This window comes from Scomber japonicus, chromosome 11 (genome assembly GCF_027409825.1).
Source record: "Scomber japonicus isolate fScoJap1 chromosome 11, fScoJap1.pri, whole genome shotgun sequence".
Classification (NCBI taxonomy): domain Eukaryota; kingdom Metazoa; phylum Chordata; class Actinopteri; order Scombriformes; family Scombridae; genus Scomber; species Scomber japonicus.
The window spans coordinates 21,845,374-21,858,498 of record NC_070588.1 but is presented as its reverse complement, the minus strand read 5'-3'; the positions used below and the strand labels follow the sequence as shown (position 1 = coordinate 21,858,498).

The 13,125-nt window shown below is 39.3% G+C and overlaps 1 protein-coding gene across 1 annotated transcript in view; it reads left to right on the top strand.

The window, feature by feature from the left end:
* The first annotated feature begins 7,424 nt into the window (after positions 1-7,424).
* The window catches only part of il1rapl1a (interleukin 1 receptor accessory protein-like 1a), a 135,765-nt gene continuing 130,064 nt past the window's right edge, over positions 7,425-13,125 (top strand). Inside the window, exon 1 of the mRNA XM_053328433.1 lies at positions 7,425-7,506. Within this exon, the coding sequence (XP_053184408.1) occupies positions 7,425-7,506 (82 nt within the window). The remainder of the gene's footprint in view (positions 7,507-13,125) is intronic.

Sequence of the window (13,125 nt, the reverse complement as noted above, 5' to 3'; positions counted from 1 at the left end):
AATCTCTTTGACACAGTGACACACAGAAACACCTATGACTCACTCGCTCACTGTGTGTATGTGAGCTTTGTGTGCTTATTCTATTTTTTTTTTCTTGTCTGCTCTACATGTTGGTGTTGCGATTGTTGTCAGCATAGCTAAAACTACAGATGGAGAGAATAACAGTGAAATGGAGAGAGCTTCATCTGAACACAAACTTGCTTTCACTTTTGAATAAATCCGACTTTCCCTCTAATTGCTGTTTGACTCCTGTGTGCAACCTGTACCGTATTATCAGTCAGTTCATGTAGCTTCAAAGGTTACCCTGTACAGTCAGTGACTGCTTAAGCATATAAATAATGTAGTATTTCGTAGAACGGAGGTGGTATACATATACGGTATATATATTCACATCTCATGACACCAAAGCTATGGTCTGACTACAGCTAAAGAATATTTTACCTACTCAATTCTCATTTAATATTCAGCAGCTATTACTCATGCAATATTGATCAAAACTCACTACTGGTCTTGTAATATGTGTGTGAGAGAAAGTTTAATTCCTTTTATTTACAGCTATGCTTGCTTCACCTACTTCTTTGACCTTGCTGTAACTTCCTCACCCTCTCTGCACTCAGCGGAGACAGTTGGAGCACAGACCTTCATGCTATTTTGTCAAGCACTTAGCTTAGCATCTTAATTAGCCTAATAGTTTGATGGTCTTCAATTGTCTATCTAAAAACATTACATTTACAAACAGTTTTATAATCTTTTAAACTGTACATGAATGAGTAAGGTAGATTTTAGTCTTAAGAAAATAGTATTTTACAGTAGTGTACAGTACAGAATTTTACACTCAATTAAATTGAACCTATTTATTTATTACAGAAAAAAAAACTATAGTTTTTTTTCATATAGGAAATCAACAAGCACTGCAACTCTAAGGAAACTAAGATGTCTTTCTTTGCAGATGGACATTTTCATTGTCTGCGTTTTTGGTCCTGTAGGGGCACAGAGCCACGTCTAGTAAATGCTATAAAGATGTACTTTAGCTAAGACCACAGTACAGGCTGCCTTCAAATTGGATTAAATCCCTAAATCACATGATCAATCATCTATAGTTTGCTGTGCCAAGATGGCGGAGCTTTCCTTCTCTGTCTTAAAATGGCACAGCTGCGTACTAAAGCAACACTAACAGCATTGTAAATCACTTGCTTTTAGTTCTGCTTTAGACATGTTCACTGTCAAGAGACACAAAACTGGAATATGAGAAAGTATTTGAGACTCCGTAACGTGCACAGAGCCAGAGTGCACAGACACACACCACAAGCCACATAGCAGAGGGTGTGTGCTAGCAACAAATAGCGTGAGGTGATAATTGAATTTGGGAAACATTAGGGGAGAGCGGGAAGAGATACAGCTGTCCTGGGAGATTTAGTCCCATAACAATGGCAACAGACAGTAAATTCCTCTGCTCCTTTGTCAGGGGCGAGTCAGCAGGCATTGCTGGGCCATGGCCCTCATTTTCTGGTAAAAAGCAGCAGGCAAGCGGTATGTGTGCTACTGTGTGTGATGATGTGTGCATGCTTCATGCATCACTGAAGCATGGATATCACGCCATGCCTCTGTGTGTGCCTCCTCAAACACACCTGCTCCTGACGCCTCAGAGAAAAAGCTTGGCCGTGGTTAACTGCACAAGCAACGCCAGAATGTCATATTACAACGAGAGGATGCATCTGTGCAGCTTCTTATTTCTGCACAGTGCTTCTAATGCAGGATGATCCCTAAATCTTTTCTAAGGTGCTCGAAACATCATTGAGTCCAAACCTGAAGATTGATCTTTGCAGTGTTTCACTCGCAGAGTTTTCTGTCTATCAGACCTTTATCTGAGCAAACATGATTCAGTAATGGACGGGCAGGTAAAAAATAACCAATCTCATTCTAAACATTGTCAGTATTCAATCCACCTGTGTGCACATAACTGTAGGTTATAGCTTTGAATGGAGTACTGTGAGGTATGCAAATGTTTCCATGGATCTCGAGCTTTTGCTTATTGAAAAGGTCTCAAGACAAAACGACACAGTCAAGCACATTGCAAATAATGGAGCACTTATGAGAGAGAAGCTGCAGGGTAATGGTTTTAATAATGTCATTGACCCTATTAAACAAATACTCAAGTCATAAAAAGATGATGGCAACAAAAATCAAGAAATACAAGTGGGACATCTTGGACTCCATTCAGGACAAGGTCTACAGGTGGATCCAGAAAAAAGACCTTCAATATCCATTCAGATACTACCATGGCAGACAGATTCTGATTCAAACAGGAGCAAGCAGAAATCACCATCCAAAAAATGGCGAGTGGCAAGGAAGAAAAGAAGGAGGGGTAAGAAGACGCCAACCGGAACAAGTCCTTCACCCACCAGCGAGCCAGAATCCTGTGATTAACCTTTCTGATAAGGTACTCACTTCCCATCAACTTTCTGCTCCCGTCAAAGACCTAAGACAAACACTTCCAAGGTGAAGACGGATGTATTCCATTCCTTTGGAAAGATTGAACTGAAACATATGTTTGGTGACTCTGCTATACAGATGTCTTTTAAATCTATATTTAAGCCTGAAATCTGTATGCCATACACCTCAAATCTCTTTATCCAAACTTTTTTGCATAATAGTTGAGCAAAAAAAACTTTTTTTAATTTAAAGTCAAAGCCCCTCATTCTGTCTCTAATCTCAGTCAAGATGAACATTTTTGCTAGACAGGTCTCTGAGATTATTATCAAGCCTACCAGCAAGGGCGCTACAGCCATTCAGGACATGTACTGTAAGACTACAAAGAAGAGGCCTATTAGCAATTAACTTACAGAAATCTGAAGACTAACCCACCCTTTACTTCCAAAAAAAGATCTCAGATGTCACAGACTGAGTTCTTGAGCTGAAATGGAGATCAAAGAATGAGCACAACTTTCCAAATTGTAGACATCTTTGCCTCCTGTATTCTGTGTGCCGCCTAAAATCCACAAAAGCTTGGTTAAAGGCAAGTTTATTCATACATCACATTTCAGCAACTGACTGACTCTTTACTAGAGCCATTATCTAATTATGTCTACCATTTTATTAATCCATATGTTCAGAAGCTTCCATCTTATATTAAAGACTGTACTGATTTAATCAACAAGATACCAGCATTAAAACATGTGCCTAATGATATCATTCTGGCCACCTTAGATGTGGAAAGCCTCTACACTACTATCTCACATGCCAGAGGTCTTGAGGCTCTCGAGTATTATCTAAAAGACCATATTAAAGAACATATTTAAACTCAACTTCTTTTCCTTTATCGGAGATTTCTTCTTACAAAATACCTAAAAGAACATTGATTTACCTTTGGTCCAAAATATGCAAATATATATGTGTTTTCATATATGTAAAGAAATCCCTTCCTTTACAAAATCCTCAAGTGGTTCAGATATCTAACATGGTGTCCTTTGCATTTTTCCAAGGGACTAGCAATAATTTGAATGATTTTGTTCATCCCCTCAATAGTATGAATCCTGACCTTAAATCCTTGTTGAATATGATCATGAACGTGTATCTTTTTTGTATATGTGGATTGAATTATGCAATGGCAGCCTCATGACTAACTTAAATCAGAAAGAAACGGATAGGAATAAATTCCTCCTAGCCAGCAGTGCTCATCCCAGAGCTCTGAAATAGGGTTTATCCAAGAGCCAGTTCTCTAGGCTCTGATGCATAGCTGCTGCAATGAAAAAATGCTTTTTGGACAGAGGCTACTCTTCACGGTGTATTGATGAGGCCTACTGAGTTCCATTTTCTAAATCCCACTCTGATCTTTTATAAAAAAAAGTGCCAAAAAAGATAAAAGTAACACTGCCTCCTCACTCCTCATCACCACACTATACAGCTCAGATCCTTCCCTCAAGAACATCATTCTTCTGGCTTATTTTTGCCTCAGACCCAGCATTAGTCCAGTATTTTACAGATCCTCCCTGTGTTAGGGTCCTAACTTACACAACAAACTGGTGTGGGCTTACATTATAAGTCATGTCCAAAACAGTTATCCATGTGACACCTGTGTCCAGGGATAAAGCACATGGCAAACTGCAGTTTTTAGACATCCAAGATTGAGCATATATATGCTCATATGCTTAATACTGGTAAAACTACATGCATGCTAAAACAAAGGATTAATGAGCACAAGAGCTCTATCAGACACAACAATGTGAACTATCCTTTTGCCCTGCCATTTCAATGAATTTTCATATCCTATCTCCTCTCTATGATTCCAGGGCATTGATCATAAAGAATTGCCTTGAGGGGGAGATATGGAAAGAAAGATATGCCAAAGGAATTTACACTTTAGATACACTTTAGCCTACAGGCCCCGAACAAGGATTTTGAGCTATAATCCAAGATGTTTCTTTTATTCTTTTCTAGTACAGAATTTGGGGTGTATGTTTCCTGATGGCCCTCTCTTTCAGGGTTTGGTGGATATTGTGATAAATGTGTGTTATGGTTGAAATAAACTCACTTTCAACCCTTTTGGCTTGTGAGGTTACCTGGTGTTGTTGGGGAATTAACCTTAAAGGTGACTGGTATATTATTGAAACACAGTGTATGCTCACTCCAACCATGACAAAATGATGAGAGAACCTTCGATAATGGGGTCATGTAGAGTAAAAAGAAGAAACAGCTTGACTGTCCACTTCCTGGATCAGAACACTGAATATCTTCATCTTTAACAGGAACTAAAGAGACACAGTTGAAACGATCACTTCACAGACTGATGTATGGCTCTGTGGGCATTGATGGCTTTCTCTGTCTCTGTTACGGTCTGTTCTGGAGAGCACACTGAGGGGCCATTCTGGTTTTAACTCTAAAAAGTTCCTCTTTTGAGTTCCTTTGTGTAGCAGTTGCAACCTCAATGCATGGAATGGAGAGGGAAGACAAGCGAAGGGAGACGAGGTGTGTGTTGGGTGCTTGTGGGAGGTCGCGCGAGGTGCACAATGCCCTCTCTGTGTGTGAGGATGGCAGACTGGTGATGTCATGGCTGGCAGGACCCAAGGCCCACTGGGCTTGTGAAGGCGTGACATGATTGGGACACAGGGGAGTGTCGCTGACATTGTTCTATTGAATCAGGCTGTGACGGGAGGCAGCTCTCCATCCTGCAGCTACAGACACACAGCCTGCCAATCATTCACTTGTGTTAAGTAAATCAGGTTGTATCAGCAACTTGAAATTAAATTATCTCCTTTTTTTTCTTGGTCATTTAGCTTTTATATTGGACAGCAACAAAGCTCCCACAAATGGTATGGTATCATCGTACCTGCTAGGCTAACAGAAAACCCCAGATGAAATGATTTTGATGCAATGACGTGATTAGTTCAATTTAAATCACTTCAGTATTATGTGTTTAACAAACAAATGGCGGCAGACAAATGTGAACTGCAACAAACTCAAACTGGCTCTCCATACTCACAGATTACTATGCTAGGTTAAATGCTATGTTAAGATGAACAATTTTGACATGCAGGCGATCAGTGAACACATTGCTATCTTGCAGTGAGAGAAAGATGGCAAGCTGGTAGGAGGGCTGTGCTGGGATTAAGGAATTTTACACAGCACAGATAATCAGGTTATCCGGTAGTGTTTTTATATTCAGTCTTTAGTGTAAACTGAATATCATACTGCCACAATTATGTTACTGTTTCTCTTTGTTTCTCTCTCTTCTGCCTTTGCATAAGCACATGGTCTAACGTTTTCCAATATTATACTGTCATTGTGTGTTTTGCTCCTCAATTCTGTTTGACTTATTATATTTTTGGGTCAGGATTGCAGCGATAGTTGTACAATGTTTTATGTTGAAAGAGGGATATGGTCCTTAAGACTGAACACTACAAAACCTGTACTGACCTCTAAAGGATTTGGACCTCTGAGACAGTTTTAGGTTGGTGATTTTCGTGCACATAGCCATAAACTAACCGGGAGGTTACAGCTGCAGCTGAAAAGACATATTTAAATCCAAACCACTAATCGGCAAGTGTTTTTAAAGGCCTTTTAGTTGAACAAAGAGGCGCCAATCCTTCAACTGTGGCATTTGCCAGAATGTTATTGGCAGAGCGGTGTTCATCGACTGAACGTTGATTCCTTGTAGAAAGTGATCGAGGAGGAGAGAAAGGCTTCTTTTCAGAGTAGGCCTCGCGAGTGTTGTGTAAACACACACTGAGAGAGGCTCCTTTCATTAGCTATGCTAATCTGGAATGCACGTGACTTGCTGCAGACTCCAGGGTCCCTCCTGTGCTCTGGCTCTCTGAGCCGTTAATTTCAGTCTCCCAATGCCAGGGTCCTGTCTTCGCCTTTCTGGTTCATTGGGTTAATTTGCTGCGCATTGTGTTCTCCTTTTTCTTATATGGTTAAATTGACAGATACATGGATGTGCCTATTGGTGAATCTGCTCCTCTCCTTCATCACCTTTTGCTGTTTGGTCGTCTCCTACCTTTAAAACATGCAACTACCCAGACAGGCAGCTTTGGTAGAGGGAAGGCTTTGATTACATCACCTCTGCCCCCTTTGCCCCATTGTTGCTGTTTGTGAGGAAGGTGGAACAAGGCATTCGGTCTACAGATTGCATAAGATGACGGCTGATTTTTCAAATGTACTGCACTGTAAGCTAACAAACAGTTTCTTTGATGAGTGTTTTTTTTTTTTTTTTTCATTTAACATCAAATTATACAGCATCACCGGCTCTATTTCAGGAGCCTGCTATTAGACGGTAATTACTTCATGTTAGATTATGTCCTTTACTCAGAAAAAATGAAGAGTAGAGAATGAGTCACCTCCATCAATTAATATGATATATGAGTCGATAAGAGATATGGGTGGAATATTTGCTGCATCTGTGAATCACAAGGTGATGATTTGAAATTCCCTTTAAGGTCTTCCCCTATTTTTAATGAAGCTGGCGATTAAAAGTGGTGTTTCTTACACGTGTAATTATTTCTTTATTGATTCGTCAGCAACTCAGGAAATGGTTTCTCATGAAATATATCCCTGCTATGATAACCCATCTCAATTGTAATCATGAGAGAAAATCATTACAAGAAAGACCCCCCAGGGGAATGTGGAAGGTGGTATGTTGATGTAAGTGTCCAAGTGTGTGTGTGTGTGTGTGTGTGTGTGTGTGTGTGTGTGTGTGTGTGTGTGTGTGGGCGTGCAGATCTGTGTAGAAAAGTGTGTGTGCTTTGTGTAGTGTTTGGGCTGTTGCAAAACATTCCTTCACACTGACACTTACTCTTGTCAGTAGTGACAAAGAGGTACTTGATCTCATGTACAAGCAGTGACTGATTGTTTTCTTTCTCTCTCTCTCCAATCTGTCCTCTTCCTCCTTGTCTCTTCTCCTTCAGCCTGTGAGGACGGGAGGGAAGATGAGACCTCCCAGCCCTCTGGTGATCCTGCTGTACGTCACGCTGTCCAGGAGTCTAAAGGTGGTCTCTAAGAGAGGCTCAGGTATTTAACACTCTTTGTCAGCCTTCTTTTCTGTGTATGCATGCATCCCCTGTGTGTTAATATGTTTCATTGTGTGAGTGTTGTCTCTTCATTTTACGGTAACTGCCAACCGGCAATGGCTGGTGCCATCACTGATGTAATTTGGTGGCTTCTGGCGGATTTTACCTGCATAATTTAATACTTGTGCGCTGTTGTTTAGTGATCTCCTGCCTGCACTAGATAGAAATTGTCTAGAATTTGAAACAGAGTGATTTTATAACTGTGTTTAGCTACACAGGAGATGATAATAATCTTAATTACAGTTAATTGTTGATATAATGCCTCATGGTGCATAAACAGTGTGATTCAACAGGCTTCAAGTGCTGTGTGTTACATGCTTTTAAGGATAAGGCTGGCAATTTTCTATATATTTTTAAATATTGTCAACAAACTTCATGTGCAGAGAAGTGGAAACAATTCATTGATCCAATTTCCAAAGTATTGTGTGTGCATCCAAGCGCTGACATATTGTATTCGTTCATACTGTAGACCACCATACACCTTTTAGTCTCCAAAGAGCAGTTTCATGTCAGGCTCTGTTTACAGATCTGTGCTAGTTTGTAGTGCTGCATTTCAAATCTCTTAACTTTATACTAAAATTATTTACAATGACCAATGGAGTTAAAAGTCAAGAGTTGTGAAATAGCATACAAAGAAAAAGCAAAGCTACTCACCAAAGACTGACAATGCGATCAATGACAATAAGTCACCAGCCATATCCTTTAAACATATTCTTCAAAAAGAGGATTGGCAGGTAATTGAAGGGGTTCTTATCCTCACTACTTCTTTGTGCGAATGACTCACACAGAAAAATGAGAGCAATTTAAGATATAAATTCAGCTCTTTTTTCGCTTGTGTACGAGAGTAAGAACATGTGGATTAGTGAAATGATGTACACTGTGCTTCTTAAAATTATCTCCACCTACCTCAATCTAAAGAGAGTGACAGCTACCAAATGATCCAATTCCTCAGTGACTGGGTCAACAGGGGTTAATGTGAAACTCATTTTGGCTCTAAATGCCAGCAAATTGAGCATCAATTGTGAACAAATGCAAAGGTCATAAGCGAGGAGCGAGAGCAAAAAGATTGAAGGTAGAAACTTTTCATGGCAGAAATACATAAAGGTATTCGGGCAGTCACTTAAAACACTGTGAAGACGATCTCCCCTCACATAACAAAGTATAGTAGTATTGCAGTAGTATTCACATAGTTGTATATACTGGATTAGTTTAAAAAAATCATTAGGCAGGTAGATAAAAATGTTCCTTTGTCTTTTATTTGATATTTACATCATTTTTCTAACAGAATCTTCATCCACAATATACAGGATTGCTTGTGTGTGTGTTCATGTGTGTTTGCCCTTCACACACTACTGTAAGTTTTATGTCTTCCCGTGTGTACTGCAGGTGTATGCTACAGACATGAGTGAGCATGTCTGAGGATTTAAGGACTGATCCTCTGCTAAAGGTTTTATATTGAAGGAAGAACCTTCACCAGACAGACACTGACACAAAGAGCAGAAGGGCAACTTATAAATAACTAATGTGTTAAGTAGATGTGACACAGAATACAGACATTCTCACACATATAGTCCACCTGCCTACCCAACACCAATATATTCCTACACTCTCTGTCCACTCTCAGCTAATTACCAACCTCCTGCTAGGATTTTTTTTTTAAACTAATAAGAGGAGATTTGTGGTGTAATTGTAATGATTGTGTGAACATAAAGCACAAATACTAATTGTTAAAGACAATAATCATATTTGTAACTGGTTAGAAAATGTTGTTTTAAAAAAAGGCCTTTAAGACTACTTAACACAGTCAATAAAATATTGGTAATTTAGAAATATTATTGTCTGAAAATCTATTGCATAATTATTATCCAACTAAGTGACAGCATATGATGTCTTGGGTCATCTAAGTGTATAATGAGTTTTCTGCTATGGTTATACAATACAGTAACACAATGAGAGACCAATCTAATGTAACCTAACTTTATCTTTGTTTATTATTGTGTTGTCTGTATTATTATTATATAGAGTTAAAGTAGTATATGTTTCTTTCGTGCGCGTGTGTGTGATTGTGGGTTCTTACTTCTGTACCTACACACACACACACACACACACACACACACAAAGTACCTGTGTGGTTGTATGCTTTGGTCCGTGGAGGATTTCCATATAAATCTAAGTCAAGACAGCATTTCAGATCAATCAAGTGGGTCCTCCGGGTCCTTCGGTCAAATATCGACAGCAAGAAAGTCAATATTACCCCCCAACTAAGGGGTCAAAGGTGATGGAGTGTCACCAGGTAGTTTGGCTATTTAATGGCTCTTTGAAAGGCTTCTCAGTCTGCCTGAAAGATTATAAATGGAGGCATGTGGAAAATCAGACAAGCTCACATTAAACTTGTAATCCGGAACATGGACACTGGTCTCTCTTGCTCTCTCTCTCTCTCTCTCTCTCTCTCTCTCTCTCTCTCTCTCTCTCTCTCTCTCTCTCTCTCTCTCTCTCTCTCTCTCTCTCTCTCTCTCTCTCTCTCTCTATCTCTCTAGCACACACACAGACTCACATACACACACACACACACACACACACACACACTGGGGATAGATAACAGGGATAGATACAAGCACATATGAATTAAGAATTTAAACACATGTTGATGCAGCTTTCTTTGCATAGCTTCTTTTTTAAATTGAGCCAGATGTGGCACCCTTAAATTCTCCTTTCAATGAAGTTGTTTGCATTGTATGGCAGTTGCCTTGAGTAAGAGGCCTTTGACAGCTGTTTCTTTAAATGTACAACAAATCACTACAGCATTTTGTCATTGTGGACATCGTTGGTGTTGGGTTCTCAGTATCCTATTTTTTTTTTAAGTGACCCTACCACATATTTATTTTTTCTGCCACACTTCTCTCCAGTACTAGTCTCAGACAAATTGAGCAGGATGAAGGTTAGGTGTCTGTGTTAAAGATGAAATGTAGTGGTAAAGGAGATTAATTGGCTGATAAAGCCTCTGGTGGGTGATTGTTTTCTGGTTCAAAGGTTCGGGACATTCGTCTTCATGTGCTGGAGATGAAAAAGATAGAGCAGCTGGACTTTCATGACTGCTATTAAATTAACCTCGAGTTACCACCTTTGCCCTTTCACATGCACCCAGGTCAATGTCATTTATAGGTAGTTGTTGTTATTGTCCGAATCACACACACACAAAAAAAATATTGAGACGGGGAAAGTAGGGATGTTTTTTGGATTATTGTTGTAACATGGTGTTTGTGGAACATTCAGTATCAGATGGGAATACTTTGTTTCTTCAGGAATAGCTGGGAATGTCAATCCACAGCCTTGAATAGTTACGAGTGAGGCAGGAGCAATGAAGACTTGATTAGCCCTTAAGAGACACTGGATAAAGCTTCTACTTAATTGATTTTCCCCTCCAATGTCCGACTAGCATTCTCAGAGTTTGTAGCATTTTGAAATCCTATAATTATTCAATGTGGAGTCTACTTGGGCCAGTATTACCCGAACTAATGAGTTTCCCAAAGGTGTGGAGGCTGCATTTGTCTCCTGTTCCCTCATTTTTTCGTTCCACTCTCAGCACTGCTCATGGTATTAATGACCACTTGGGCTCTGCAGAATTGGATATCAATTTGGGGCAGATTGTTATTGTTGGTTTGTGATTCTTACGTCTGTGGATGCATGTATCCGTTTCCACACAGGTTGTGTTTGACCCACATCTTGGAGTGTATATGTTCTGCTGCTTCCAATACGTGTTTTTCCTCCAACACCTCGATGAGCTTCATACCAAAACATTTTTGTTTTCTTAAGTCTTTTGTGTACGAGCGTTCCAAGTCAGATTCAACTAACTTTCTTGCTGAACAAACTTGGCCCAAATTGCTCGTTTCAGCCTGATGAATGCCACCTGTTTATAGTCCTAGTGTTGCTGTTGGTGCCAGTAGTGGTTTCATAGGACCCAAAACTATTATAAAATATTAATACAGCTGTCAACGACGTGTCCACATACTGTGACAGAAATGAAGTTAAATGCTAAAAAAAAGGGTCTCTCTAAAAATTAGATTAGATGAGAGGTGGGTGTGACATTGATGTATAGACTAGAGAATATTATAGCCTACAGTAGGTGACTTTAGACTATTAAGTGAAAAAGACTGAAATGTATGAATTGCTGTACTGTGATGTGCCAATAAAAAGTATAAAATCTAAAAAAGCTTGCAGTAAATTAACAGCCGTGACGATGATAATATGATGAGCAGATTGTTGACTTTGTATTAAGTTTGTTTTCTATTTCATTAAAATGTCTTTCAGTATCTTCTTCTTCTTTTAGATTATTTTTAAGTAAAAAAAAGTGAAGAAAGTCAGAGACTATTTGTTCACGTCTCATATGACAGGTCTGCACTTTGGGTAAATTTCTTTTGTACCTAAGAGAAAATTTTCAGTTTGAGAAAATTGATGAACACCATAAATTCTCTGCAATCACTCGTATTTGCCACTTTAGAACAATTGTGTTCGCATGAATGATTTTTGCTTGAGGACCAATATGTTTTCTCACCTCGACGTGATTGTGCAGTAAATTGACCAAGGCCATGCTGACACTGCATGAAATTCACTCAGGGCCTCTATTGAGGTCTCTGACAGACCCAGGCTGTCACTATCCATCCATCAGACTCCAATTGTCTCCGTCTTGGTCCAATCCGGCCCAGTCAGACCTGAGCAAGCCCATTCCAGCCTCTCTACTGGAGATCAGCCCATAAAGGCCCAGACTTTAATGAGACAAGACAGGGACTCTTTAACCGAGGTCTCAGCCTGCTCACAAACCCAATTACCAGTTTTCAGCAGGCTGTAAGCTACACTGAAGAATGTTAAATATGGGGAAGAACTTTTTGACAAAACACACAACCTGCTGGTCTACACAATACAGTATGTCTGTAACAAATAGTTCTGGAAGGATAAATCAACATATAACTAATCTACTGTCTCTTTGACAGTGAATGTTGGGTCTCTTTAATATTAAAACCTGAAGAGTTCGGTTTAGAACCTGCTTTATGTGTAAAGTGCCTTGAGATGACTTGTTGTGATTTGGCGCTATACAAATAAAGATTGATTGAGGTTGATTGATAGATAGATTGATTTCTCCCCGTAATTACTATTATGAGTGAATCAGATGTTTTTTGTTTTTTTTTGGCCGCTCTTAAACAAAAAAGAATTGAAGACATCATTTTGGACTGTGATAACTTTACATAAGCATCTGTAATTTAATTGTATTAGCTAGACAGTCGATTGATTGATTGATTGAAAAACAGAATGAGGCAATTAGGCTTTTATTAATGAATAAAATACATTATTATTTATTGTAACACAAATGAATAGTGGTCAGGAGGTTGTTGCATGTGTTCATAAAATTTTAATTGTTTTAGTAAATGGGGCCCAGAGTCTTTCTGTGGACAAGTGCAACTTCCTAGTGGCCCTGTGAAGAGTGTGCTGAGAAGGCTTTTATCTGGTGGCTGTGTCATGTTGTGTGCACATTGACTGACACCCATAGTAAACAGTGGATGAGCAC